The sequence below is a fragment of the Hippichthys cyanospilos genome, chromosome 1 (genome assembly GCF_059441005.1).
Source record: "Hippichthys cyanospilos isolate Australia breed blue-spotted pipefish chromosome 1, RoL_Hcya_1.0, whole genome shotgun sequence".
NCBI lineage: Eukaryota > Metazoa > Chordata > Actinopteri > Syngnathiformes > Syngnathidae > Hippichthys > Hippichthys cyanospilos.
In genome coordinates this window covers 32,873,512-32,900,000 of record NC_142369.1, presented here as the reverse complement: position 1 = coordinate 32,900,000, position 26,489 = coordinate 32,873,512, and the positions used below count along the sequence as shown (strand labels likewise).

Here is a 26,489-nt window from a genome sequence, read left to right as displayed (position 1 = left end):
AAGGACACATGAGCTTTTTGGGTTGAAAAATGACCACTGAGCTATGCCACCCAAACATTCTCAGTATACAACAAAACCACACATTGCTATTTTAAAAGTTTTGGGAGTGAACATAAAAAAGATAAAACAGAGCAATGGACGACTCATAGATTTGTGCATGTGCATGATCAGTGAATGGGGTCCATTGATCTGAAAAACCTTAACCATTAGTGTTTAAATGTTACGCCTGTGTGACAAATGATCAATCAATGTTGGACTGATAAAATGCTTCTATACCTAGAGTGGACTTGCGCATCTGATAAGCTTCAAAGCTTTCTTGAAGGCAGCCATATCTCTTCGAGAGTGTCTCTTTCTTCAGCTCTAGTCCAGGTTGGAGGGCAAGGTTTTCCTCAGCCAAGGTTCTGTTGTTCACAAGTGTTGTCTCTTTGCTTTGCTGGACTTCCTGCATCTGAAACAAAAAAAAAAGAAAAACACATCAGTAATTCTTTTTAGCATAACACAGGAATCGAACCTGCAATTAGCTAGAAGTTAAGAAAAACAAATAAAAAATCTCAATGTGGGGAAAGGTTTTCATTGTATACAGTCATTTTAGGAATACATTTTTGAGGAATAAATAAGTATTGTGGATGTTAATCGTAAGAAGGCTCGGTGGAAGAGTGTCTGGCCTTTCTGTGTGGAGTTTGCATGTTCTCCCCAATCCTGAGTTCATTTCCTTGGGGCATTCCAGGTCTCTACCACACTCCAAAAACATGCATGGCAGGTGTATTGGACGCTCTGAATTGTCTGTAAGTGTGATCGGGTGTGTGAATGGTAGTTAGTCCCTGTGTGCCCTGAAATTGACTGGTAACCAATTAAGGGTGTCCCCAGCCTTCTACCTGAAGACAGCAACCCTTAATGAGGGTACGCGGCTATAGAAAATAGATAGATGAATGTTAATCTTTATAGAAATTCAACATTAGCATGTCACGAATGATCTCTTCTCTATGAAACAACGCTGTGTGTATCAGCAAATCATATCGAAACCAAGACTAGTAACTTAAAAAATAAAATACACGTTCATATTGGCATGAAAATAAACGATTGTTATCTTAATACAATGATTGTGTAGCACTAGCATTTAAGACTGTCAAGAATCAATTCATTGTGATAGCTAGTATCAAGATATTTTTCCTTTGGATCTAGAATATACTTCCCATTTAGCTGAAAGAAAAGACATTAGATAAATGTACTTATATGAATTATTTAAATATGTCACTAAATGGACAATCTTGTATGAATGCTGATTTAAGAAGTAATGGCAGCAAAGCTAGGGCGTGGGAAGATATCAGATTCTGACGGTATGAAAACTTTGAGCATAAAAGTCATGGCATTGCGGTATCACGGTACTGAAATTACAGTTCTAAAATATGTCGTTTTAAAACTTTAGTCGCTATATAGCCAAGTTTCCTGCGTTAGTTGGCCGCAGTAAAGCCCACTAGGTATGAAATGGACAATGTGATTGGCTGCTGCAGCAGAGGAGGATTCACGTATGATACACAGTGAGTGCTGCTTAAGGCAGATGACGCCGGAGGGGTAAAAAAAAAAAAACATACTCATTTTGACAGATTTGGACAGTTTTCAATAACCATGACTTGTAAAACCGCCAGATATTGGCAATCGATATTGGTTATCGGCCCATGCCTACAGCAAATATATGTAGTCAGCCATGATTACATAGCAGTTAAACATGCATATAAAGTAGAGAGGTCTACAACTCAATCATATATGTGCGCATGGCACGTAATTTTCTGATTAGCTAGCTAGCATGACAAATAATTGTGATAGGGATTTATAAAAGTAATGGAATACAGTTGTTTATTAATGTTTTACAACTGAGCAATTCACACTTGTATAATGTTTTGAGCATTTGTACCATTAAGCAACTATTTGCATACATGAAAACGGATGTGACTCATTTTCTGAACAGCGATATTAAAAAAGTGCATCTCACATGTCTATATTTACACATTCAAGCAACAGCCTAAACGTGCAAATATCGGAAGTACGTGAGAACCTGTGGGAAGTTGAACAAGCATCTTAATTTTACAAACAATGGAATACATGTAAGAGTGACTCATACATGCCTTGTTTGGTTATTCCACTGAACAAGGAAAAACACGTTATACTGGACAAGTTACTAAAGATAGGAAATGCCGTTGTCTTGTGCTCAAGTAATCAGTCTGTCGCTACATAGCCAGCTCTCTTTTGTTACGAGTAGCAAAAAATGCACATCTTCAAGTGTCATATGTACGGAAATATAACTTAAAACCATACTGTGAGCTTTTGATATGGTCATAGTAAGATTGCCTGATGAAAATGCACTTTTGGTTTGAGATGGAGCTGGAGGAAAACAATACGGCTTGCAGCCAAACAAAGTTGACAACCCCTGCTCTACAAAAAAAAAGTTCAAAGATGGCATCTGTTTAACTCTGGAAGACACAAATTCGCTAATTCCACTGATGTCATTTGATAGAACGTCGAAGAATGTTGGAGCAATTCAAAGTAAGTTGTGTGTATTAGTGAGAACCGTTTTTGCAAACTCCCTTGTTTTTGCTGAGCAAAAAGAACTTTGGAGACGCTACAATGAAACGTGGCATCTTATATGCTAACAGGAATGAGAGTAGATGCTCAAAAGTAAAATAAAGTGACTAACAATTACTATAAAGGCCTTGGTCATCACTTTCTAGGTGTATTACTCGCATACGGATGAAATTTAACCTGTTTAAATGCTACAGTTGCTTGCTTAGTTTGTTGCGCCCATGAGTGACATCATGCAAGGTCTGATTCAAGTATCTTCTATTTTGAGGACCTCAACTTTCAAAAGAAGACTTTAAATCTGTCTTCTATAATGGTTTCAAACATGTTCCACAAGAGGGAATCAAATTATAAGCAGTTATAACATGATGAGAAGAGAGAAGACATTGTTCCTTGGCTATTCTGAATAGTCTGTTGACTTCGAAATGTAGCAGTCAACAACTACAAGAAAGAGAGTCAAGTATATTGAGCTTTGGCATGAATGAAAAACGTAACGTCAATATCATTTTTATGTAAAAAAAAAAATGTCAAAGAGCTTCACAAATCTACAAAAAAAATGAGAAACGAGAAGCATTAAGAAGGGATACATGCAAACAAGTCACAAAGGCTTTTCTGCACAGGTGATTAAATAACAATATAACATGATTTTTACTTTTGTCAATGGTAGTTATGACATTATGAATCGTTTAATCATTAGGCAAAAAGTGTCTCGTGTGTTGACCTGTTAAGTTTTTAACAAAATGCAGCATTGAGTTTGCAGTCAGGCTCTTGTTACAGCTGGCAGGCAGTGACAGCACAGGGAAGGTATTGTGTTTAAAAAGCAACATTGTTGGAGCACATTCTTAAGTTTCAGATGACTTGTGACACCCACTTTTTTTGGTTTCTATTCAGTAATTTCATTGTCTTTTAGGGAGAATTTATGCAGGTTGTGGTAGATTCTCGTCTCATGTGTAAAGTCAACAACTGTATTGTTGAAGCGAGTATGCCACTCCTGTTATGTAGATTATGGAAAAAGGAAACCATGGAGACTGACATATAGGGTGTGGATGAGAAACAGAAAGACTGACTCACAATCCAATAAGCTTCTAACTTTGAAAAGGTGAAATGAATACAGAAATAAGGGCAAGTTGTGATAAATGACCTAAGAATATCAACAACGCATACATCCTAAGTAGAAAGTAAATAAAACACCGAAGTAACTGGAGAAACGTATTTGTCTAATGTTTGCAATTTTACATAGGTAACCATGTAACATGTCACAATATAATTAACGATTACGGTAGGGAGGGAGAGAGAAAAAAAAATAAAGTATCTCGGGCAAATGGAGTCGTAAAGTCACGTTCCACTCTCGATTTTCTGGTCGACTACGTCAAGTAACACTAAATCTTGAGTTAAAAGTCCACAAATTAGCGTGTCAGCATTTCAATAGATTCAGTTTATTGTTTAAAAAAAAATACGAACAGCCGGCTAATGCCTGACGGGTTAGAAAAATATGATAGTCTCGTCTCAATTTATTCGGTACCTGGGTATTAACATGTTTTCTTACTGCTGTCTAGCGCGTATTCGAAACGTCGTAGTTACAGTAGGAAACTTCTTGGCATGTTTTCGCGTGACTCACCGTGACAGCGCTTCTTCCTTAAAAGGGGCTCACTTGTTTATTAAAAAAAAAAAAACAGATTCATTTACATAGATTAGTTTATAATAATTTGGGGAATACGCCTTGTCCTAAGGGATGTCGTAAATTGAACACAATACATTAATATGACTTTGTACTTTCCCTACTGATGTTCGCTTGCCAAGATTGTCATTGTGTAGGTTATTCAACACGCACTACCAATTAGAATGCAGTACTTTTGGTATGTTTTGATATTTTTAAATGCGATATAGAATGGCGTTTTGTGGAAAAACAAAACAAAGGAGTCAGGAAACGGCAATCGACGAGAGCAAGTAGCTAGCAACCGACTAGCAAAAGCTCAACCTTACCTCGTCCATCTCTTGGATCATAGTAGCAAGTTTTTTATCGTCCTCGAGAATTTCATTGAGCTGACTCAAAGTGTAATCGCTGAACTTGTCGGAAAGGCCAGACATTTTCGCTGTCGTCGTGTATTTCTCCTCAGCTACGATATCTATTCTTCGCCTGTTACTGACAGCTGACTGAGCGTCTGTACAGGAAGTGCATTGCATATAGGCCCGGTGGTGCATTCACTGTCCGTAGGAAATACATCGACATACCGTGGTTTCATGTTGGTTGATAAGCATTTACAAGAATTACCGCGAACAAGAAGTAGATATCATGAAAAACTTTTTCGGCGTTCGACAATATTTTTGACATGACGATGGATGAATTGACGAATGTAACGACACTGGCATAAAGTGGTCACCTGCGTCGTCACTGATAATAAAATGGTTAACCAACTGACTTTCACCAAAAACACGTAAACTTCGTTTGTAGTTATATATTAAAATACATAAATGATGCGAGAGATAGATACTGTCTTGCTAGGTTAATATATGGTTATTACTTTATAAAGGACAAATGAAAATAAAACAGAAAACTTTGTATGCCCAAATGTACTTTAATGCAGCATTTGGCCTTAATCCATCTCTATTTAGCACACCCAACAAATATTTAAAAAAATAAATAAATAAAATAAAACGAACACACGTCAAACATTCCGTATCAAGGTGAAATAAATATTGCAATTAAAAACCCTTATTGAATACATAAGAGTTTTCAGAGCAAAGTTATTCAGAATCATCCAAAAAAAAGGGGTTGCTTGATGTGTGGCCTGCATCCTACATCATTAACCCCCCATATATTCTTGAAAACATATTTATAAAGTATTGGTCACGGGCCTATTTAGCCTCAGAAGAGGAAAAAAAACTGGAGCTGTCCCTGGTTCTCCTTCCATAATGAAGAAAAAGCATTGTTTGCCTGTTGGCTTTCAACAATGCCTTTCACCTCTCTTCAAGTACTGGCCTTACTGTCACTTTCTCACCATTGACAAATCATTGCGATATTAAAACTGCTCCCACCCCTGGGAAAGGATAAAATCACTACCATCACATATGCAGACCATGTCATCCTGCCACTCGTAACAAGGGCACAGCAATTTGACACAAAATTGATAATTACTTGAAGAGGCTTATTGCGGTTGTTTTTTTTCCCCACAACTATGACACTTTAGTGTTTCAGATCATCACACCAATTTTAATATTTCACAGACACTTCAAGGATGGTAAAATGTAAACTGCTGTTTGTAATGCTTTTGTTTTAATAAGTGAGAAGAATATACAAGCCTGAGAAGGTAATTGCCCAAGAACGTAATAACCTAAAATTTTGTGATGACCTTTCCACCAGTTTTTTCTCAATAGCGAGGATTGTAGTCTTGATCACTTGCAGTGCTGTTTTGTCTGCTGTGCTGGTGTCCCCCATCAGAGTTCCAGGAGGAATTCTCAGAGAGATTGAGTACTTCATCCCCCGTCTCTATGCCCAGAACTTGTCGCTGCACCAGTTTGTAGTATAGCCCTCGACTGGCCATCAACTGACCATGAGATCCCTGTTCAGCCACACGGCCCTTATCGATCACGATGATGCTGTCTGCTTTCTCCATGGTGCTGAGGCGATGTGCAACCACTAACACCGTGTGCTCCCTCATGATGTTGTTGAGAGCTTGCTGAACCTGGAGGAACCACAAGATAAAATCAAAAATCAATTGAATCAAATGTTTTTCCCAGAGAGAGGAATCACTTTTTTCCCCTAACAATTGAACGTCATAGACAGTGGAGTTTAACATCACATGCTGTCAAAATTTATCACAGTCAGCATGAAGTTGAAGTACTTAGGTCCTAGGATGAGTCAGAATAGACACCGAGGCCAGTGGTGGCCATGGTCGTTCCTCAAGAGCCACAATCCAGCCTGTTTTCAATGTAGCTCTTCAACCAACACACCTGACTTAAATCAGCGTCGTTAGCAGAATTCTGCCAAGCATGCCGATGAGCTAATCATTTGAATCAGGTGTGTTAGTTGAAGGGACACAATGACAACAGGCTGGATTGTGGTTCTTGAGGACCGAACTTGGCCACCCCTGACCTAGGCACTTGCTGGAAAAGTAGGTTCACCAGAATACAGACCTATAGAACCCCAGTAATGCCAGTAATAACAGAAAAATATTTATACATTTATAAATATGTATACAATTTTTTATAGATGAATTAGAAAAAATATATTATCTGTTCCCTCAATTTACTCATTAGTACAGTTAAACCCCTGTACAACGACACTTGCATGTGCAAAAAAATCCCTCATTGGGGAAAAAAACCCGTATTGAAGCCTTTCCCTCTTTCTTACTTCCCCATACAAAAAAAAACAACAAAAAAACTGTTGCATAATACGAAATGTTTTGGGGTTTTTCTCTGCATGTGCGTTGCACTAAAATGAACTATGGCGAAAACAAGCCTGCAGCAAAAGTCTAATTTGGGTTATACTTGACGCGCCGGTCCATTTTTATACTCTATACTCCTTCTATACTCTAGCTGGCGGACACGACAGCATTCACTACTTAATAACAGACCTAGATAATCCCAATAGATTCAAACCAACTACCGTATTTTCCGGACTATAAACCGCACCGGTATATAAACCACAGCAGCAACATATGAGCAAAAAAAAAAAAAGATTTTTGTCACGGATAAACCGCACTGGACTATAAGCCGCAGGTAATAACATCAGATCTTTATGCAAAAAGATGGTATATGAAGTTTATTAAAAAAAAAAAAAAAAAAAAAAAAAAAAAAAAAGAGTCATTTAGTCATTTTTTTTGTAATTGTCTGCCAACATCCTCTCTTTAACAGACTGAACATGCCTGCATGTTTAGTCCCAACATATTTATAGAAAATGGATGGATGGATGGATATTTTCAACAGTTACAAAATACTGTTAAGTTAAATAGCAGTTAAATAGCAGTTCAAAACCGAAATCAATACTTGAATAGCATCTTTTTTTGTCTGCCTTTGTTTGATACTTTATTTTAGTGAACATAAAAGCACATTACACATGATTCATTTATAAAACCGTAAATACATAAATAAAATCATACATACTGTGAACTGTATATAAAATTTACACATCACAAATTACCCCAAATTTTATACATTCTCTTATTCAATTTAGACATACAGTATACAATTTAGAGCATATACACACATTTACTTGCTGGTGGCTAGCAAAAAAAAAAAAAAAAAAAAAAAAAAAAACAATAGATCATCTGCCATGTTGCCCGCTAGTAAATAAATTTCGGAGGACACGCGTTGTGGAAAGTCTGTTCCACGTGGACTCTGTGCAGAGGGGCATGGTGGCCGAAATTATGTAATTTGACGCGCGGATCATTCGATTTGCGTACGTGTCAAGCTTGAACCTAGCTTAAGACTTGAAGACAGGACAAAAGTAATAAAGACGTTTTTCAATGTTGGATGGTTTTGTTTTTAATTTCAGTCAGATTGTAGATTGCACAACTCGTTTTTTTTGTTTATTTGTTTGTTTACGTCCGAGACATAGATTTGCTATAGTGAAAAGTCCCCTGTTGTGAAAAGTTTCTGGCTGCAAATATGATTTTGTTCGAGAGGGGTTCTACTCTATTGTACCTTCAATATAGCATGAACTCAGACACAAAATGTAATGTGACAATATGCTCCATGGATTATGTTCAGTAAACGTAAACTGACAATTTAGGTCTCACCACAGAGAATACCGCACCGATCAAAACTTAACGTTCGGAACAGGAAGCCAAGTGGCAGTCAGCACATTGACATTTGTTTGCAGTGATCACTTGCGCAACAAAGCTAAATGCTATTGCTAAACAAGTGTGCTGCACACTTTGGAACATACCAGAGAATGACAAACATGCAGTAGCTTCTACAAGTGCTTCAAGTAATGTAAATTCATAAAGATTAATATACTGAGGCTATGGGTTAGTAAATGAAGGTATACATAAGTGAACTAAGGGTATAGATTAGTCAAATCCAAGCAGCAAGGAGGGTAGGTACAGCACAGTGTAATGAGCTAAGGCTATTACACTTTAATTTTGAGACCTATCAAACTGTGCAAGATGTAAATTGTGATTTCATTGAAGAGATGGCTAGGTGAACAGATTTGTGGGCTCTGTTAAGAAATTTTGATCCTAAGAAAAGCATGACAATCAAATAATAACTCTGGATTTCCTCTTTAAACCAGATCTTAAATTATGAGCATGCTTAACATACTGTATATAGTCAGCCTTCAGGTCCAATTGTGTTCAGTATCGGTGGCGGCAGATTTTCTTTCCCCTCTGTATTCTCACAGATCTGAATTGCTGTTGCTCAAGGGGTGGGATTAAAAACTGAATATGGTGGCGTACAAACACAAGCTCTAATTTCCAGGAATATTAAAAATAACTGTTTGCTATCATCAACAACATCCTCTCGAAAAAACAATCAATGTGTAAACATTTTGCTAGTATTTTAATACAGTAGTAACCACCCATGATTTGACCCACATGTTCATTCTGTTCCAAATGCGCCAGCCATGATGAAATAAATCAAATCACTGAACTGTGTGTAAAAGAAGGTGAAGTCTCATACGCTTTTCTTCAATAAGTGCTGCATAAAAGCCTAGAACAAAATAAAACTCACCAGACCTGGAAAGAATATCTGCATTTCCCATGTTTTTCTTTTGCCACCATTACATTATGCATTATATTATTTTTCACTGTGGAAAAGCAAAGTTACTCACAATGTGTTCACTCTCTGCATCCAAGGCACTGGTCGCCTCATCCAGGATGAGAAGACGCGGATTTCGGACAAGAGCTCTTGCGATTGCAACTCTTTGTTTTTGCCCACCTGACAACTGTGCACCTTTCTCCCCAACACCTAGAAAAAAATAAGATGTTAAACCGTTAGAGCAGAGTGTAACTACTGGTCATTGGAAACTAGCACAACACTCTGCAAAATTATGTATATTCAAGGCTAAATATATTTGAAAAAAAATTCAGGTATGCAATAGTAACTTGTTTGATAGCCTTGGGGTAGGTCAGTGATGAAATCATGAGCATTCGCTTTCGTGGCTGCCTGTATGACAGCCTCCATGGGGACATCGCTCAGACCATATGTGATGTTCTCCTCAATGGTGCGGGCAAAAAGAACTGGCTCTTGGCCCACAAGTGCTACCTGGATAATGATTATCATTAAACAAAATGTGAGGGCATGTATTCAAGTCCTGCAGAATACAATCAAAATGGTAATTATTGGTTCATCATCAATAATGGATGAGTAATAATATTGTAAGGGGATCAATTGGAATTTGTATGAATTTATAGTGCATTTGCTAAATAGTACAACAGAATGTCTGTTTTGTTTGTTCTCCTGATTGCTCATCTTAAACTGACCTGAGAATGGAGGTATTCATGTTGCAAGGTTTGAACAGGCTTCCCATCCAACAGAACTTGACCCTGCTGGGGAATATAAAAGTTTTCCAATAGGTTGACACAGGAGCTCTTTCCACTGCCTGAAGGTCCCACCAGGGCAGTCACTTCGCCAGGTTTTAGAGTGAATGACACTCCCTGCATCATACCAGTTATTGTAAAAAGAACTTTAGTTGCATGGAATGCTATACAGTCAGAAATAAGTCATCTTTCAAATGTACATAGCAAACAGTACCTTAGAAAAAGGTATTGACCTGAAACTTTGAGAAAGTGTTAAATGACCACTGCCAATAAAAGCCAATACCAGGTAAGGACATCATCTGAGATTTGAACATTTGTAAACCTTTGTTTGGCCTTAAGCAAAACATTTTTTCCATTAAATTAATTCCCAAGCCATCATCTGCCAAAGTTTGTTTGTCTTAATGTTGCCAGGTGCGTGAATTATCGTCATTGAATTTTTTATTTAAGATCTGTGTTAATTAAAACATGATTTACCAATTGGTGTATGGCCTGGTGTTAACCAGAAAGTTTTATCATGGATATTATATCCATAATACCTTTGGTTACATATAGAAAATCCATTTGGATGACATTTTTTTTGGTTAAACACAGTTTTATTGTGTTTCTTCTCTTTTGTCTTAGTAAGTAACACGCCAGTATTGCAGTAAGCCCCTCCAAATATGCAGCTTGCATAAATGCACAGGGAGACATGATTTGCTATAAAACACATGATCGTCTTTTTATGTTATGTATGTTCCTATTTCATTCTCCGTACTAGATTTACATTTCAATCCAAATAAACGAACGTAAAAGTAAAAATATGTGGATTATTTGTTGATGTTTGGATGATATGATGATCTGCTTCAAGATAAGAGAGCATATATACAGTAATGTCGCACATTGAACATACAGCCTTGTTGATATACATACATATTAATATATATATATATATATATATATATATATATATATATATATATATATATATATATATATATATATATATATAAAATTTCACACAGCTCTCAGTTTGGCTCCTGTTCAATGTCGTGTTGAAGGGTCACATCTGAGTGAACGAGCGAGAGCTCGATGTTGAGCAAGGGAGGGAGGAGTATCGCGAGCGAGAGCTCGATGTTGAGCGAGAAAGGGCTATCGCGAGCGAGCAAAAAGGAATTTTGAGAGGGCAACTTTTTCTTTCTGTGTTCAAAATCCATCAGGGCTTGCTCAAACTCTTATCAGTGCGCACCTAATAGTTTTTTTCAACACTCCAAATCTGGTTTTGCTCACTCAGTTTTATTTTCTGCGCTCAATTTTTTTTTCGCGCGCTCGCGATTGTGGCACAAATATAACGCCATATACCCCTCCCACTTCACCCGCCCATTCACACATAGCATGTCAACTGCTCTTAAAGGGCCAGCCTCAGTCTCAATGCGCAGTGAGAGCATGCAGCCTTCGAGAGTCGTGCAGATTTCTTGCCAAAACGCCCTTAGATAGTGCCAGATGTAGAAGAGCAGTGGTTTAGATTTAAGCAAAAGTGCCTTCATTTGAACAAGATTGTGTATTAGTGCTGTCAGTTTGCTTGAGACTCCACATTAGGACTGAGCATGGAAGTGTTTCTGTGCTGTGAAGTTATGGTCCTTTGAAAAAAAAAATATGTGAAGCACAGAGGGCGCAAAAACCGAAGCGCAAACTAGCAAGGGAACACTGTGTGTGTGTGTGTGTGTGTAGATAGATAGATAGATAGATAGATAGATAGATAGATAGATAGATAGATAGATAGATAGATAGATAGATAGATAGATAGATAGATAGATAGATAGATAGATAGATAGATAGATAGATAGATAGATAGATAGATAGATAGATAGATAGATAGATAGATAGATAGATAGATAGATAGATAGATAGATAGATAGATAGATAGATAGATAGATATAAGATATGGTATGAGATATGATATGCACTGTATAAACACTGTATGTACACCTTAAGGATTTCAGTCTCTGGACGAGTAGGGTAGGCAAATTTGATATCTTGAAAATCCACCAGACCAGTGAATGTTTCCAGGATCTCTGTACCATCTGCTGGGTGTTCCGGTTTTCTGTCCAAGTACTCAAAAACCTTTTCAGCAGCTCCCACGCCCTGCATGAGGCCTGAGTAAACTGATGCAATGTTCTGTAAGGTGAAGTCCACATGACTTTAGTAACTGGGTATGGAATTTGTCAATGATTCACTGAAAATAAATACAATGAGGTGTGAATAAGTAGAGATTATTTACCGACAAACATTCCCCCATTTCAAGCATGTAGATAAAGAATGATAACAAGTGGCTGCTTTCCATCTGACCAGTAACCACAAGGTGGCCACCATAAGCGAGGATGCTTACTTCTAAAGTAAGCTCGGATATCTAGAAAACAGAAATAGTAGATAAATACCTGCTCTGTGACAAATAGCAGTGAAATAATTTCAGTAAATTGAGGATGCATCATTGGATACCTACACAACTGGACCACATATAGCAAGCATATGCCAGGGCTTGTTTCTTGTTCAAATGGAACATGACAACAAGATTTTCATAATAGGAGTCAGCCTCTCGATGCTCACTGGCAAAGCTCCGTACTGTCTTCATGGCTGAAATCGTTTCTTCTGCAACTTTGTTAGCCTTTGCAAGAGTTGTTTGCACCTCTTTAGTTAGTTTCTGAAAAAAAAGAAAAAAAATACATAGTAATAACAATAATAATAATAATCATCATCATCATCATCTTCGACAGTAGGCTACCTTGTAGTAGTTGCCGTAGTACTCAGAAAGAAGGGCAATAAAAGGAAGTCCCATCATATTCACTAATGTTAGTTTCCAGGACATCCCAAACATAAAAATGAGAAAGCCAACAGCCTTGATGGTGCTTCGTAAGAAGACATTAATGTTCTGGGAGATGAGGTCACTCACTTGAGTAGTATCAGCTGACAGACGTGAAGTGATGTCACCTGAGGAGTGTTGGGAGTAATGCATTACAAAAGTAAGGTAATTACTGTAATGCATTACTGTTTGCTGTAACACGGTAGTATAATACATTACACACAAAAAATAGTAATATTTGACTCTGTACAAATGAGATTAACACAATGCATTTTTAACCTGAAAGCGCTGGGGGGTTTTTTCTCCCCCAAACACACCAAAACACCACAAGTTCGAAGTGAAAAGATAGAATCTACTAAATCTACTGAATCTACTAAAGCAGAGATGAGTGCAGCAGCAGCAGATGGCATATATATATATATATATATATATATATATATATATATATATATATATATATATATATATATATATATATTGTTGAAACTGAGTAGCTGGAGGTCAAATGTTCTCACTACCACAAAGACTGTGTCCCCCACAATCATCCAGCAAAGACTACATCTCCCAGAATCCTCCTCAAAGACTATATCTCCCAGCAAAGACTACATCTCCCAGAATCCCCCAGCAAAATGGCTGCTCATTAGAGCACCTGGGGTGGAAAGGTGGCTGGATCAGCAGCTGCAGCAGAGTTACATGCAAGCTTCACCTAGGAGTTTTGCCCTGAAGACGCCAATGGTTGGTGAACGTTCTTTGTTTTATGTTGCTTAATTTAGAGAAGATAGTTCCTGCGCTGCTTTCTTTTGTTGAATTAGCATTACACTGAATTCTGGGTTTGGTAGGTTTAAATGTTTGTTAAAAGCTTTAGGTGACTGATTTGCTTGTTACATTTGTTATCTTGAAATATTTGATTTGTCTGACGCGAGCATTTCCTATAAATGACAGTTATTCTTTGATTTAATGATTGATTGAATTTGTTCAACAAAAAATGGGTAATTCTTTGATCATTCCTAGAAACCGTTTGAAATGTGAAATGTATTTGCTTCCTGTGCTTTAAAGGTTATCAACCTAATGACGATCCACGTGAAGCCAACAAATTCGAAAATTGAAAACAAAAGTTGTTGTTGTTTTGTTGTATATTATAGTTTTGTACTGTTTTAGACTGCAACCAATCTTCCACTAGATATGTAATGAGCATAATGAGCTACATTTAGAATGGCAAATCCATATTTCTTGTTATGTTGGTGAGAGTAATTTAAAAGTAATGCAATAGTAGTGTAATGCCATATATTTCAAATACAGTAATATTTTAATTTAACTAATTACTTTGAAATGACAGTAATAAGTAATAAATAATGCATTTCAGATATGAAGTAACTTGTCCAATACTGCCTAAAGAATACTAATGAACTTCGTATGATGAATGATTGATGTCATGATGAAGCTGTCAACTTACCCGTATGGTTCTCATCAAAAAAGCCAATATCCTGTTTCATCAGAGTTCTAAAGAGGTGGTTCCTGAACCGAAGACTCAATCGTGCAAATGTGAGCGTAAACACGCCTCCACGCACACCAACAGCAATTGAACTGAAAGGAGGGAAACTTGTTTAGCTTGGTATTTTATCATTAATAATGTTTAGCATTAAAACACTTTTTACTGACATCCTGGCCAAAAAAACATGTCAAGAACCAAACATATTTCAATTATCGAGAAAAGAAAAAGTGAAATAAATTAAGCGTTATTTTAAAGCAGGTGTGCTCCTCAATGTTTGTTGTGACTAAGCTGGCTGCATAAATACAGTACCTACAGTGATTATAAGTAGGTTTATGTTTTACAAACTTTAAAATGTTATCAATTTGCCAAGACAGACAAAGCCAAATGGTATACAACTGTAATAATAAGTACATGGGGCGCATTTGAATTTGCAGCAAATTTATGCTTAAGAGTAATTTCCATAACCGGGAAATACCAGTCAGGTAAATAGATGCCTTATTTTCAGTAAAAGTGAAGTTACAATGTGTTATATTGTCTCACACCAAAATAGTTTTTTTTTTTTTTTTTACAGTATTCTGGAGGGTTTTAAGCTAGTACAGTATATGTACCGTACTGGTTCAAACAGACGATAACTCTGTTCAAAGGTAATACACTTTCTAAGATATAGTTTTGCTATAATTTTGACCTCCAACACCTCACATGAAAGATCACAAACATATATACAAGAGTCATGTGAGTTTAAAAAAAAAACAAACAAAAACAAACCGTGAGTTTAAAAAAAAAAAAAAAAAAAAACAAACCATGACATAAATGATCGTTTTCTTTGCACCAACAAAATGATAACCCAATACCCACCTGATAAAGGCCAGGACTGTCAGTGTGATGGCAGGTTTAACAAAGTATTCCATGCTATGGTGAACCACAATGCTATTGATAGCTTTACCATAGTAGTAAGGTATGAAGGCTTCACCTGTGGGTGAAAAAACAAAAAAGACGAAAACGGGTCAAAGTCAATAATCATTGGTTATTAACAAATATGTGACTATACGTATGGGTACTTAAGTTATTTTTGGGTGTCTATGAAGCTGATTTGGTTCACTTGTATTTTTTTAGTCTTTTTTTTTTTTTTTTTTTTTAATCAGTTTGAATGTAAGCATTAGTTTCCTATCCATTCCATGCTTTAATGTTTGTGCAGCCCCTTCTACCCTATTTGTGTTTGTGAGGTCAGGAGTTGGGAAGGGAAAGGAAAAGTAGGCTGGTCTTTCTAGGGCTGGGCACAAAATTTAAATAGTTCATCATTTAAGAATTGCCAAGATGAAAATTTGCTAAATTGTGAAATACAGGCATTGCAAAAGCAGCAGAATGCTGGATGGTTTATGTACAAAACGTTTTTACTAAAGTTACTAATTACTTAATCGTGGCATTCAAGCATGTGTATGAACAAACTATGAATAGTATATGTTGTGTTTTCTAAAAGAAAGAAAAAGAAAAAGAGAAAATAAATGAATAGATAAAAAAGGCCACCCTTTAAATATGAAAAAAAAAAATTCTCACTGTTTCAATTGTATGGAGCCTGCAAACCTTAGCATCACAGAGAGGCTGAAATCTTAACGAAACGACAACAAAAAATATACAGAGGCAAAAAAAAATAATAATAATACACTTGGCAGCACAGCCAAGTCACTCACTATTAAACAAAGACAAAAGACTGTTGTAAATAAATGTATACAATATTTTACAAATGTTTGAAAAGTTTTAAATGCAGGTCAGTGCTTTTGATCATGTTTACGTTTTCAGAGAAATCCTTGAAGGCCCTGAAAGCACACCAATGCAATATACTGTATTTTTATGACTGGCAGCTTTTAGTCTTACTTAAAGCCAAGTAATGAGCATGTGTAGTCAAGTTCCTTGTGGTATTGCAATAAACACCTGCACCTGTCGGCCAATAAATTGATCACCCCATCGTCCACCAGGGTGAAGCCCAGCGTGAAGATGACAAGCCGAAGAGCAACAAATATGCCCACACTTATTCACCACCTCTCCAGTGGGGAACGCCGCGGAAGAGTAAAAGACCAAGGCCTGTCAAGAGGACTAGAACCAAAGCCCAAGCTGAGTGGAGGTGAGCCCCGCTATCCAGTATCTAATCGGAACTGCTCAACCTCAGACACCACCTTAGCATTCATTTTTGTTGGAGAGGGGACATTTCCACATCCTTTGAGCCATTTTATGAAGGCGAGGATTGAACCACAAAAGTCAAATCAAGTTTATGTATATATCCCTTAGTCACCACAGGGTCTCAAAAGGCTTCACAAATAAGGAAAAAAAAAAAAATACAGAACAGAACATCACAAAATCCCAAAATGGGATCCTCTGAACAAAGCTCCCAGTCTTCAACTACTGCCCTGCTTAGACTGGACCCAACTCTATTGGCACCTCCCACAGGTAGTGAGACTAATCGAAAGGGAAACCATGTTGCCTTTTTGTGCCCAGCTGGATTGCACGGGTTTGGGCCAAGCGACCGAAAGCTCGTCATTAAGCCCCAACCTCCAGGCCTGTTGATCCATTTCCGGGCAAGGGAAAAGAATGTCTAATACTTTTATTTATATCAGGGTTCTGTGAGCTGTGCTTTGTGTGGTCCCACACCCTTGGACCAGATGACCTTGCTGAGTGAATAAAGCCCAAAAGAACATACAAGTAGCTCCTGGGATCACTGGGAACGACAGACCCATCCACCATGATGAAAAGAGTCAAACAAGTTATATAATACAGTAATCCCTCGTTTTTCCCGGTTAATTGGGACCAACCTCCCCCCTGCATTGTAGCATCACCCCCCCCAAGTTTTCATGTATGTGTATGTGGGAACCTGAATTTTTTAAATGTGAGAAGTATTTATAGTTTACATATTGAAGACAAATATTATTGCAGTACACATTTACTTAAATCTTAAATGATTTAACCTTATACAGTAACTGTACTGTTATTGCTGTTTGTTTTAATATCTTGGCTGTAAGTTGTAGGCGCTAGGATATCTAACTATAGTGAAGCAAGTAGCTGACCAAACATGATTAAAAAGCAGAGTTTCCACTTGAAATTCCATTTTATAACAAAAGGTAAGAGGATCCCAGAGCGATATTCCCTTCTTGCAATCTCTTTCAGCCGCTCATGTGTGATTGACTCAGAAAACTTCCTACGCAATGACAAAAAAAGAAAAAAAGTAGTAGTAGTGCTCTGAAATGACTGGCCAGGCAACATGTCAATTAGCTCAAGGTTCACTCCTACAAGACACGGGCACCAATGAGGAGTGGAATTCAACTTCTGAGCGGGAGTGGGTTATAACATGCCCTCATTGGTCGATTGTTGCGCAGGGAGCCAATCACGTATCTTATAGCACGCGTCTTGTAGGATTGCTCCTTAAGCTTACTGACAGATTGCCTGGCCAGTCAGTTGAGAACAGTGCTAAATATGGTGAATGAAAGGTGCACAACAGGGTAAAAACAGCTGCAGCAATTGTACAGTACCTTATTAACTTTTTAAGCAAGAGTAAACAAATTATTCATTTTTTTAATATAATCGTAATGTATTAGTTTAGAGGACCCTAAATACCTGTTAGCTAAATATGTGTTACAGTAAGTAACATTCTGGAAATACCACAGTATTTAGAACTGTAAAAATTAAATAATGTAACTGCACCTCAATGTATTCCAGTGATATGATCATAGCATGTTAATTAAAACACAAACACACACACACACACACACACACACACAGATAGTAATCCACCTAGATACTCACACACAGCAGATATGATGAGGAAGATGACGGCGACGGTTAACAATCCTCCATCTTTTTTGGAGTAACTCAGCAGACGCCCCAGTGTCGCTCCTGCGGTTGTCTTTGATTTTTCTTTCTTCTCAGAATTTTTCTTCCTCTCACTGCAAACCCCCTTCCGCTCCTCCTCTTCACAGTCTGGTTGAAGCAACTTCTCAGTGTCCTCAGAATGTTCCAGTATATGATTGTTACTTTTTTCTTTCCCTAGAACCCACCACAGTGCCAGAACTACCAACGAGGAGAAACAGGTCCAGCAAATCAAACTCAAAGACCAGGGACGATGAGATAGCGGCTCAAGTTCACTCAGCATCAGCAACTTGGCTAAAGTATACGTTATAATGGTTTGGCAGACTAAGAGGACGAGGGTCGTGAGTTTAGCCACCCTTGGTGGGCCATCCTCTCCATTCCATAGCACTCCAATTGAGGCACCCAGTAAGAGAGAAGCTCGGAGCACCGCAGTCCCCCAGATGTCCAGTGCTGACCGCAGTATACTAAAGTTCAAGCCATCTTCCACAAATATGTTCAAATGTGATCCATGAGCATATAGCACTGTGGCCACGATTAGGTCCAGTAGACTGTATGAAATATTACAGCTCACGTTTATTTTAGTGCCCATGTCAAGAGCGGAAAACCGTGATGTATGAGTAGTACTTGGGAGTTTTATTCGCCCAATTATAGGCTTAAACTTCTTATTGTAATTATTTTTTTCGCTGCCGTCAAGTTCGGGTCATAAAGGGCAGTGCCTAAATAATTCGGCAAATGACACCAACAAAAAAAATGTCACTTAGTGCTCTATTTGGAGGACAAAGTTCTCGCCCTTTTGCCACCGCGATTTTGCCTAAGCGTGCTAATTAATTTTCACTACGAAAAGCATCAAACTGCAGTCTTCCTGCTGCTATCAGCAGATAATGTTGCAAGTCTCGTGATACTGCAGTCTTATTTGTTAATGGTCCAAAGAGGACTTACCGGGGGTATGGCGCATTAATGGTCTCAAAATGAAGGAAAATTAACTTGTCCAAGTCATTTCCCAGCGTTTACCTTTCACAGCAAGAGCTCCCTCACAATGTCTAGTCACGGTTTTTTAGTCAGGTGAAAAGAGCGTTTATATCGATGCAATGGCGTGCCCCCGCCTAAATCCTAATACTTCGTAATTCACGTTGCTGCAGCCACCGGTTCCTGCAACGATCCCCACACTCGCGCTATGCTAGGGGAGAACAGAATGACAACGACACCTGAGCATTTCTGATGCGGAAGAAACTAGTGGAAGCTCCGCCCACAGTCAATCTGCTTGTTCAAGAACACTCGCCAGCGGTCACGGAATTTAAAGACTACGTCAGCGATGCATTTGATGAGACGAATTTGTGATGAAAGCCTTTCATATGGTGAAATATATATATATATATATATATATATATATATGTATATGTTTAATTGTTTATTAAAATGCGTTGTGCATTCTACTCTTTAATAGTGCTTGTGCGTTATTTGCTGTAGCACAAGCTACTATATAACAGTGCAGATTACAGATGACTAACATTAACACGTTAAATACTTGAAGTGATTGGTTAGCAACTTTTCTTTTATTAATGAGGCACCCTCACCCCGTAACTATGCATACAAATTTCTGGGTTGGGGCTGGAGGGCAAGAGTGTTGTGCTATCAGTGTTGGGTAGATTAACCTGTCTCTAGAACTATTTGAAAATGATCATTAAAAAAAAAACATATCAGAAATGGTATTGAAATCAACTTTGTAAATAAATATATGTGCATATAAAATTTGATACCAAAGACAACAGGGGCTTAAATATATATATTTTTTTTTTTTTTGGGGGGGGTTGATCTGGAGCTTGGACAAACCTGGATAGCATTTTCGATCCATAAACTCAGATGCCACAAATGTGGTCTCGTTGTGAAATGACTATTTCAAAGTCCTAAATTTTCAGTGGACATCAGATCCAGCCAAGTGATACTTTAGTTCAGTTTTAATAACTTCAGAGCTGCTTTCCTTGGTGGCCAGCACCGTCTCTACAGGAAAAGACAAATACAATTCCTCTCCTTTCAGTTTTTTCAAAGAAGGGGTGTCTCCACTACAAAACAGTGGCTCTGACGTTTTTAAAGTCATTGGGGGATTGTTGTGTGCCTTTCTTTTCATTTTCTTCTTCTCCTGTTTGTAAGATGCTTTCATATTGGCTATCACCTGAAGAGGACACACATTCAGACCACAGATGAAGAAAAATCAGCAAAGGTGATTGAATTACTTCAAGAAACATACAGGAGTTGTATATTTTTCATATCTAATCTGCCATGCTAATTGTAATGACTAGAATAATGTGAGTGAGTAAAAGACAGTATATTTGGTTGTTGTTGTTGTTGTTTTTTTAAGTTATTCTCTGCCTATTTTCCGCTGTTTTCTGTAGGAAATGTATACTGGAGGTTCATTAGCATTTTTTCTGTTTCAATTCCCTTTGAAATGTATTTCAACAGACGCCAATAAGATGCAGATATGGCCCAGCCTCTATTTTGTGCAAATAACAGGGGTCTATCAAAGAAATGACTGTGCTTGTGCTTGTACTCAACACTTTCATAACCCAAATATTGGGGTGACCTCCTTTGAAAAAAACCATTGATTTGGGTTCAGAAGAAATCTGGGTCTTTTCGGTTAGAAGAGGTTAAATATGAGTTGACTCCCCATAGTGAAAGAGAAAAAACATTTCAACCCATGCTCAACATTAACATTATAAAATAATGACACCAATCTAAAAAACACTAGATATAATCAACATACAGTATTGAAAGATAATATAAACAATTACCAGCTGCTTAACAGTGTTCTGCTGTTCTTGCATTATACTCATATATGTAGAAGCCTTTTCTTTAACAGAATACGCCTCCTGCTCATGCTCATCATATCCAAGTGGACCAAGTGCAGCCTATAGGAAAATAAAGAAAATTAGAGAACACAAATCCAACTGTCTAGTTGGAAATAGCTTGGGCCCAGTCTTACCTGGTTTGGAGTGTTAGCTTTCCGGTTAAACATGAGAGAATAAGGAGTGAACTTGGTTGTGGGGTTTGTGGATGTTCTGAAGATAAACAGCACGGGGTCCAGAAAGTCATCCCACTCAGCCTGTTTTTCCGCCACCATCTGCATTATGGCCTCCTTCAACAAAGGACTGGTGCAGTCGTGTAGCGGGTTCAGTTGAGGCTGTGCTAGAGGCGAGACTTTCTGCACAATACCCCATCTGTTCCTAAGCAAATTCGTAACCTGCCAAAAAGAACCCACAACATGCTGACCCACCAGAGATCCACATGTTCTCATCTTCTGACAGCTCTGCTTGGTTGGTTCATTATTAACTTATAGCTCACCTCATTACAGAAATCTGGGCTCTGTGTGCACACTATTGTTTTAGGGGCACCAAACCTGATAACAGGGTGAAAGCACAATAGTAAAATGTTTGTAAATATCACAACACAAATACATGTTTTTTTAAATGGTAATTCGATGCGATGGTTTTAATCAAAGAAATTAATGATCAATGGAAGCAGTTAAAACTGGAAAACCTCCAATTCATTCATTAATAACATCTTTGAACCCTGTGGGAAAATTTGACCCAACAAGGGCTTTCAGATGTTTTTGGTGTCAAATCAAAGGAAAAGATTATACAAAAAACACACACACTAGATGGCCAAAATATGGCATAAATTGTCAAAACATGTCGACTGAATATGCCGTCCTGCCGTCTCTTGTAAATGCTTGAAAACGGGAGGCCAAGACACCCTGCAGATATCAAATTTAGCCCATGTCAGGCGCCAGGGGGCGCTAGCGGACAACTTATGACATTTGTAGGCCTATCAATGACTTTGTTGAGTGGCTTAGCCTGGACTTGTAGGAAAACGTTTGACTGATACCGTATTTCAGGGTTCATTGTATCAATTATATGGACCAAAGACAGCTCATTTTGCTGCACACATTTGAAAATTGGCTATTATAACGGATAACAGAATATTTTTCAACAATATTTTGAAGTGGCTTTGTGAGATTCCCTTTTTCCATAGCTAACAATGAGGGGGAACAAAGTCTAGATAAAACTATTGACATCCAACACAAAGTAAACGACCGCATGTTCTTTATCAGTATAACATTTCAGAATTTGTGATTTTACCTGGACATACATTTGGAAATACACCTTGCTACGGAGACAGCATCTGGCTTTTGCACTGGAAATGCCTCAGGCCATTTACTAAAGTAATCAATAAGAACTGTGGCATGAGTGTTCAATTGCTGGGTCTCTGGGAAAGGCCCTGTCGAGCAAACAAAAATAATAAGCAGATGAATTAACTTAAAATGGAACCAATGTCACAAAATGTATGGGGTTTTTTTTATTGTAAAATGAGCCGAAACCTATTATGTCAATTCCAACTATATCCCACGGTGCATCAACTTTGATTGGTCGAACTATCCTCGACAGATTTTTATTCCTCTCTGCATGTTGACATGACTCGCATACTTTAATCTGAAAAAATAAATCATACAGACATCATCATTAATGCTACAGACCATTGATATTAAGGGTGAAATCATGTAAAAAATGTTCTTACAAAATGTTCTATGCACCTCCAGTATTCTAATGGCATTGCTTTTGTGTAAAAATGATAAACAATGTCTAGAGCAGGGGTCACCAACTTTTTTGAAACCGAGAGCCACTTCTTTGTTACTGAGTAATACGAAAGCCTATAATTTTATGTGAAGACCCTGATCACGTTATTGATTTCTCACAATAATTAAGAAACAGCTGTAGTAAATATGTAAATCAAGTGTAATGCATATTGTATGCATATTCAGGAAAATCTCTAGAAAATCGCAATGTTCTATCACTTGTAAACTATACTATTTGCAGAACAGGTCTGCGGTCTATTCGTGTGATATTCGGGGGCACCACAGTGTGTGTGTGTGTGTGTATATATATATATATATATATATATATATATATATATATATATATATATATATACACACACACACACACACACACACACACACACACACACACACACACACACACAAAATCTAGTCTAATGCTACATACACTTTGATTACAATTTTACCCTTCTGGGAAATGAAAGTTGAGTCTTATGGTGGTTGTTTTTGTAGAAATATTAGAAGTATAAATTAAAAATTGAGCACCTGAACGTTGAGTGTAAATTCAAATTAAGTGAGGTCGAGAACAAAACAATCTATAAAAATAAAAGACGAAGTTGTTTCTGATGGAGAGCTAATGAATATTGTTACCTTGATACAGAGGGGCTACTCAATGCCCGCGGGAACCACGTTGGTGACCCCTGGTCTAGAGCTACTTTCACAATGAAGCTCAATTATTATTTTTATTTTTTTGTGCATATCACCGCATGGAGCATTTGTGTCTTTAATGTGAGCAAGTACGTAAAGGTGGATATAAAAAAACAAAAACAAATTGGGCATAATAAGTTGCAATGTGAATGTAGTGTAAGGCAGCGGTCCCCAACCATGAGTGGGCTGCACCCGAAATAACGTTTTGAAAATGATTTAGTTTAACAGTTCATATGTTTGTGCTTGACCTTTGTTGTTTGGCACCGCTTCTGGCGGCAAAACATAGTGAGAATGATGATGTGGCTGTTAGAACAGCAACCCCCCCCCCATATTAATGTCAGGCGTTGAACGGTCCGTGGTCGGTCTGTGGTGATAAAAAGGTGCCGTAAAGGCCCAGGTGACAACCAATAACAGCTGACCTGTTTTGGGGGTTTGGTCATGTGATGTTTGGAAGTTGAGCCCTTAGGTAGTAAAATGTCTTTTTTTTTTTTTTTTGATAGCAAATGCCATAATGCCTACTGGATAAGCACTGATGATTAATACCCATTAAAAAAGGCAATATTAATGCTGATGTTGTGTTTAGACTAGTGGGGGCATAGAACATAAAAAAAAAAAAAAGTCTGGGCTTCACTTTAAAAATAAGCACATAACAATACCCAGTCCACAACATCCTTGATGATGCCCAGCCAGTAGTACTTGCTTTGAATTCTGTGGACGGTCTTCTTCTGACCCAAATGATGTCCAATGTCATTAAAGTGGCAGTCAAGAAATATTTTTCTCTTCCTCTCAACCTCAATGACTACTTCTCTCTTTTCTTCTTTCTTTGGCCCCACATAGTAGAGCTTGCCATCTTAAAATGCAGGGAGAGATTGAAAGTCAAGTGAAGGCAGGGACATTTCTTAACTATTTTTAGTTACACAAAATGTAGAAATTGTTGTGAATGTAAAAGTTGTTGCTGTTACAGTTGCGTTTATAAGGTTGATCACTCGGAAATTTAAGTCAATGTTTAAGTTGCGCATACTTTTTTTCTGACCAAACAAATATGCTGATACAAAATGATCAACGTTTATACAGTCACGTTGTTTTATCAATGATGCACATTGGGCGGAAGCCAAATCAGGTTTTACATTGAGATGAATGTAATAAATGACACTCGGTTGAAATTGGTTGAAATTACGGAAAACCACATTTATAACAAATTCCGTAATAATAATAATAATAATAATAATAATAATAATAATAATAATAATAATAATAATAATAAGAAGAAGAAGAAGAAGAAGAATGTGCATAGTGATCTGGCAGATGGCCATGATAATTTAAAACACGTTTAGGAAGCGGAAGCTTGTCTCGACGGGTACGCGGGTTCAAGGGGTGGGGGAACAACTTCAATCAAATTGATAAAGTAACATTTTAAAAGTAGTCTGACCGTCGATGATGAATTTCTGTGCATATCTTTTGAGATTCTTCTTTCTTAAAGGGTTCATCGACTGCGGGAAGCATCCTTTGGCCACAAAAGAGTAAATGTCACCGAGTTTGCTTGAGCTGGAGTCGACCACCTCCTCTTCTGCTACTTGCAAAGCGTCCACACTCAACATTTCTGCGAACACTCAATTGAAAATAAATAAATAAAACGTTAGGAAACATCTAGAGGCATTTTGAGGATTTGGGCTAATGCTACAGCATGCAACTGGAGTAGCTTCTTCTTCTTCTTTTCGTTAATGAGAAAATGCAAGACAGAGGATCATTATCGCCACCAACTGTCTCCCAATAAAAACGCGAAGGCGCACATTACGCCTCCTTATCGTCGTGAAAAGGAGACTACGTCCATTGTTCCACCTCAGGCTGCTATTTAGTATACTCTTTATTCAAATGTTCATTGGTACCTTTACCATGGAATGTAAATTTCAATAGTAGGTAAGGACATCATCATAAATTTGAAAACTTTAAAATCTGAGGCGGTTTGACTTTTCAACAGATGAAATTGGACAAAAAATGGTTCTTGGCCTCAAACCAATTTCGTTTAAGATGCTTGTGTCAATCAAAAGATGATTTGACTATGTAATTAAACATTGTGTGCATGACATTGAAGAGTGTTACATTATTTTAAATGTAAGTTTTAGAGTACTGTACATCGTTAAATGAAATGCATTTCGAAATTTGACACTTAATCCTAACTCATTTTCTAAATTGGTGGGAAGGGCATGTTCCCCTCTACAACATCAAATGCCATTGTGATTTTAATGCATGCATGAAATCATTACATTGGAAGTCGAAATACACTCAAAAAAAGGAGACCCTGGAACTAAAGACCTATTACATTTCACTTTCCCTGATGTTTGGATGACGTGATGATAATTAAAGTACAGCTGTGTTGGTTTTCTCACAGCTGTCCGTGCGTCTGGCTTCTGTTCGATGAGGTGCTGAAGGGTCACATCCTAGTCTTTTCCACTTTTATTGGTCGCCATGTCAATTTATTAATTTATCTTGTGAAAAGACGATCGAGGCGGGGAACAAGCGCTGGCCGACTAGTTGAATAAGAATTCCTCAGTAACGATATGCGTTGTCGTTTAATCACTTGTTTTCATACACTTTGACCACATTTTTACGCTTTTGGCCACTGGGAAATGAATGTTGAGACCTTAAAGACGGATCATAGAAAAGATCTGTTTTCAAAAGGAAATAACTTAATCATTAATAAATATATGCCCACAGATAATAATCAACATAAAGTATCAAACCTGTTCTGAAAAATAAATAATCATGAAAAAATATTTGTCCACGGAAAAAATATTCAACATAAAGCATTCGGTTTGGGGTCAAAGTAGAGATCTGTTCACAAAAATAAATCAGTAATTTAATTAATAATGACTATTTGTCCACAAAAAAAATCAACATTAAGTGTTAGACCTATACTCAAAAAGAAGTAATTATAAA

At 37.5% G+C, this 26,489-nt stretch overlaps 3 protein-coding genes across 5 annotated transcripts in view; all 3 read right to left on the bottom strand.

Moving 5' to 3' along the window:
• The window catches only part of vps37ba (VPS37B subunit of ESCRT-I a), a 13,509-nt gene extending 8,759 nt beyond the window's left edge, over window positions 1–4,750 (bottom strand). Inside the window, exons 1-2 of the mRNA XM_088430926.1 lie at window positions 4,558–4,750; window positions 277–448 (exon numbers count right to left, since the gene is read on the bottom strand). Of these exons, the coding sequence (XP_088287052.1) occupies window positions 277–448; window positions 4,558–4,662 (277 nt within the window). The 5' untranslated portion in view covers window positions 4,663–4,750. The remainder of the gene's footprint in view (window positions 1–276; window positions 449–4,557) is intronic.
• Window positions 4,751–5,136: 386 nt separating this feature from the next.
• Window positions 5,137–19,472, bottom strand: abcb9 (ATP binding cassette subfamily B member 9). 3 transcript variants are annotated; one of them, XM_088429793.1, is made up of 11 exons: window positions 18,173–19,470; window positions 15,236–15,350; window positions 14,342–14,472; window positions 12,811–13,016; window positions 12,532–12,729; window positions 12,310–12,438; window positions 12,018–12,206; window positions 9,996–10,169; window positions 9,618–9,777; window positions 9,344–9,480; window positions 5,137–6,257 (listed from the first exon to the last, which is right to left on the bottom strand). In XM_088429793.1, the coding sequence occupies exons 1-11, from the start codon at window positions 18,822–18,824 to the stop codon at window positions 5,943–5,945; spliced, it is 2,406 nt and encodes an 801-aa protein (XP_088285919.1). In that variant the 5' UTR covers window positions 18,825–19,470; the 3' UTR covers window positions 5,137–5,942. The 3 variants fall into 3 exon arrangements, with proteins under 3 accessions (XP_088285919.1, XP_088285927.1, XP_088285935.1); XM_088429801.1 differs by having other exon boundaries at window positions 12,979–13,016; XM_088429809.1 differs by lacking the exon at window positions 9,618–9,777 and having other exon boundaries at window positions 6,079–6,257; window positions 18,173–19,472.
• Window positions 19,473–19,769: 297 nt separating this feature from the next.
• LOC148430161 (gypsy retrotransposon integrase-like protein 1) lies at window positions 19,770–25,276 on the bottom strand. Its single transcript, XM_088422228.1, has 8 exons — window positions 24,982–25,276; window positions 24,209–24,402; window positions 22,608–22,719; window positions 22,369–22,507; window positions 21,572–21,626; window positions 21,213–21,470; window positions 21,022–21,138; window positions 19,770–20,405 (listed from the first exon to the last, which is right to left on the bottom strand). The coding sequence occupies exons 1-8, from the start codon at window positions 25,148–25,150 to the stop codon at window positions 20,148–20,150; spliced, it is 1,302 nt and encodes a 433-aa protein (XP_088278354.1). The 5' UTR covers window positions 25,151–25,276; the 3' UTR covers window positions 19,770–20,147.
• Window positions 25,277–26,489: the final 1,213 nt, after the last annotated feature.

Bases quoted from the DNA above. Each gene is read 5' to 3' on its own strand.
- abcb9 (XM_088429793.1), bottom strand. From the start codon at position 18,824: ATGGGCACTAAAATAAACGTGAGCTGTAATATTTCATACAGTCTACTG. The intron at 12,207-12,309 runs GTAAATAATCTC...TTCACCTTACAG, and splicing joins AAATGGGGGAATGTTTGTCG to AACATTGCATCAGTTTACTC. The intron at 10,170-12,017 runs GTGTACATACAG...GGTATGATGCAG, and splicing joins CAGAGACTGAAATCCTTAAG to GGAGTGTCATTCACTCTAAA.
- LOC148430161 (XM_088422228.1), bottom strand. From the start codon at position 25,150: ATGTTGAGTGTGGACGCTTTGCAAGTAGCAGAAGAGGAGGTGGTCGAC. The intron at 21,627-22,368 runs GTAAAATCACAA...CCCTGTTATCAG, and splicing joins ATTTCCAAATGTATGTCCAG to GTTTGGTGCCCCTAAAACAA. The intron at 21,139-21,212 runs GTAAGACTGGGC...ATTTTCCTATAG, and splicing joins AAGCTAACACTCCAAACCAG to GCTGCACTTGGTCCACTTGG.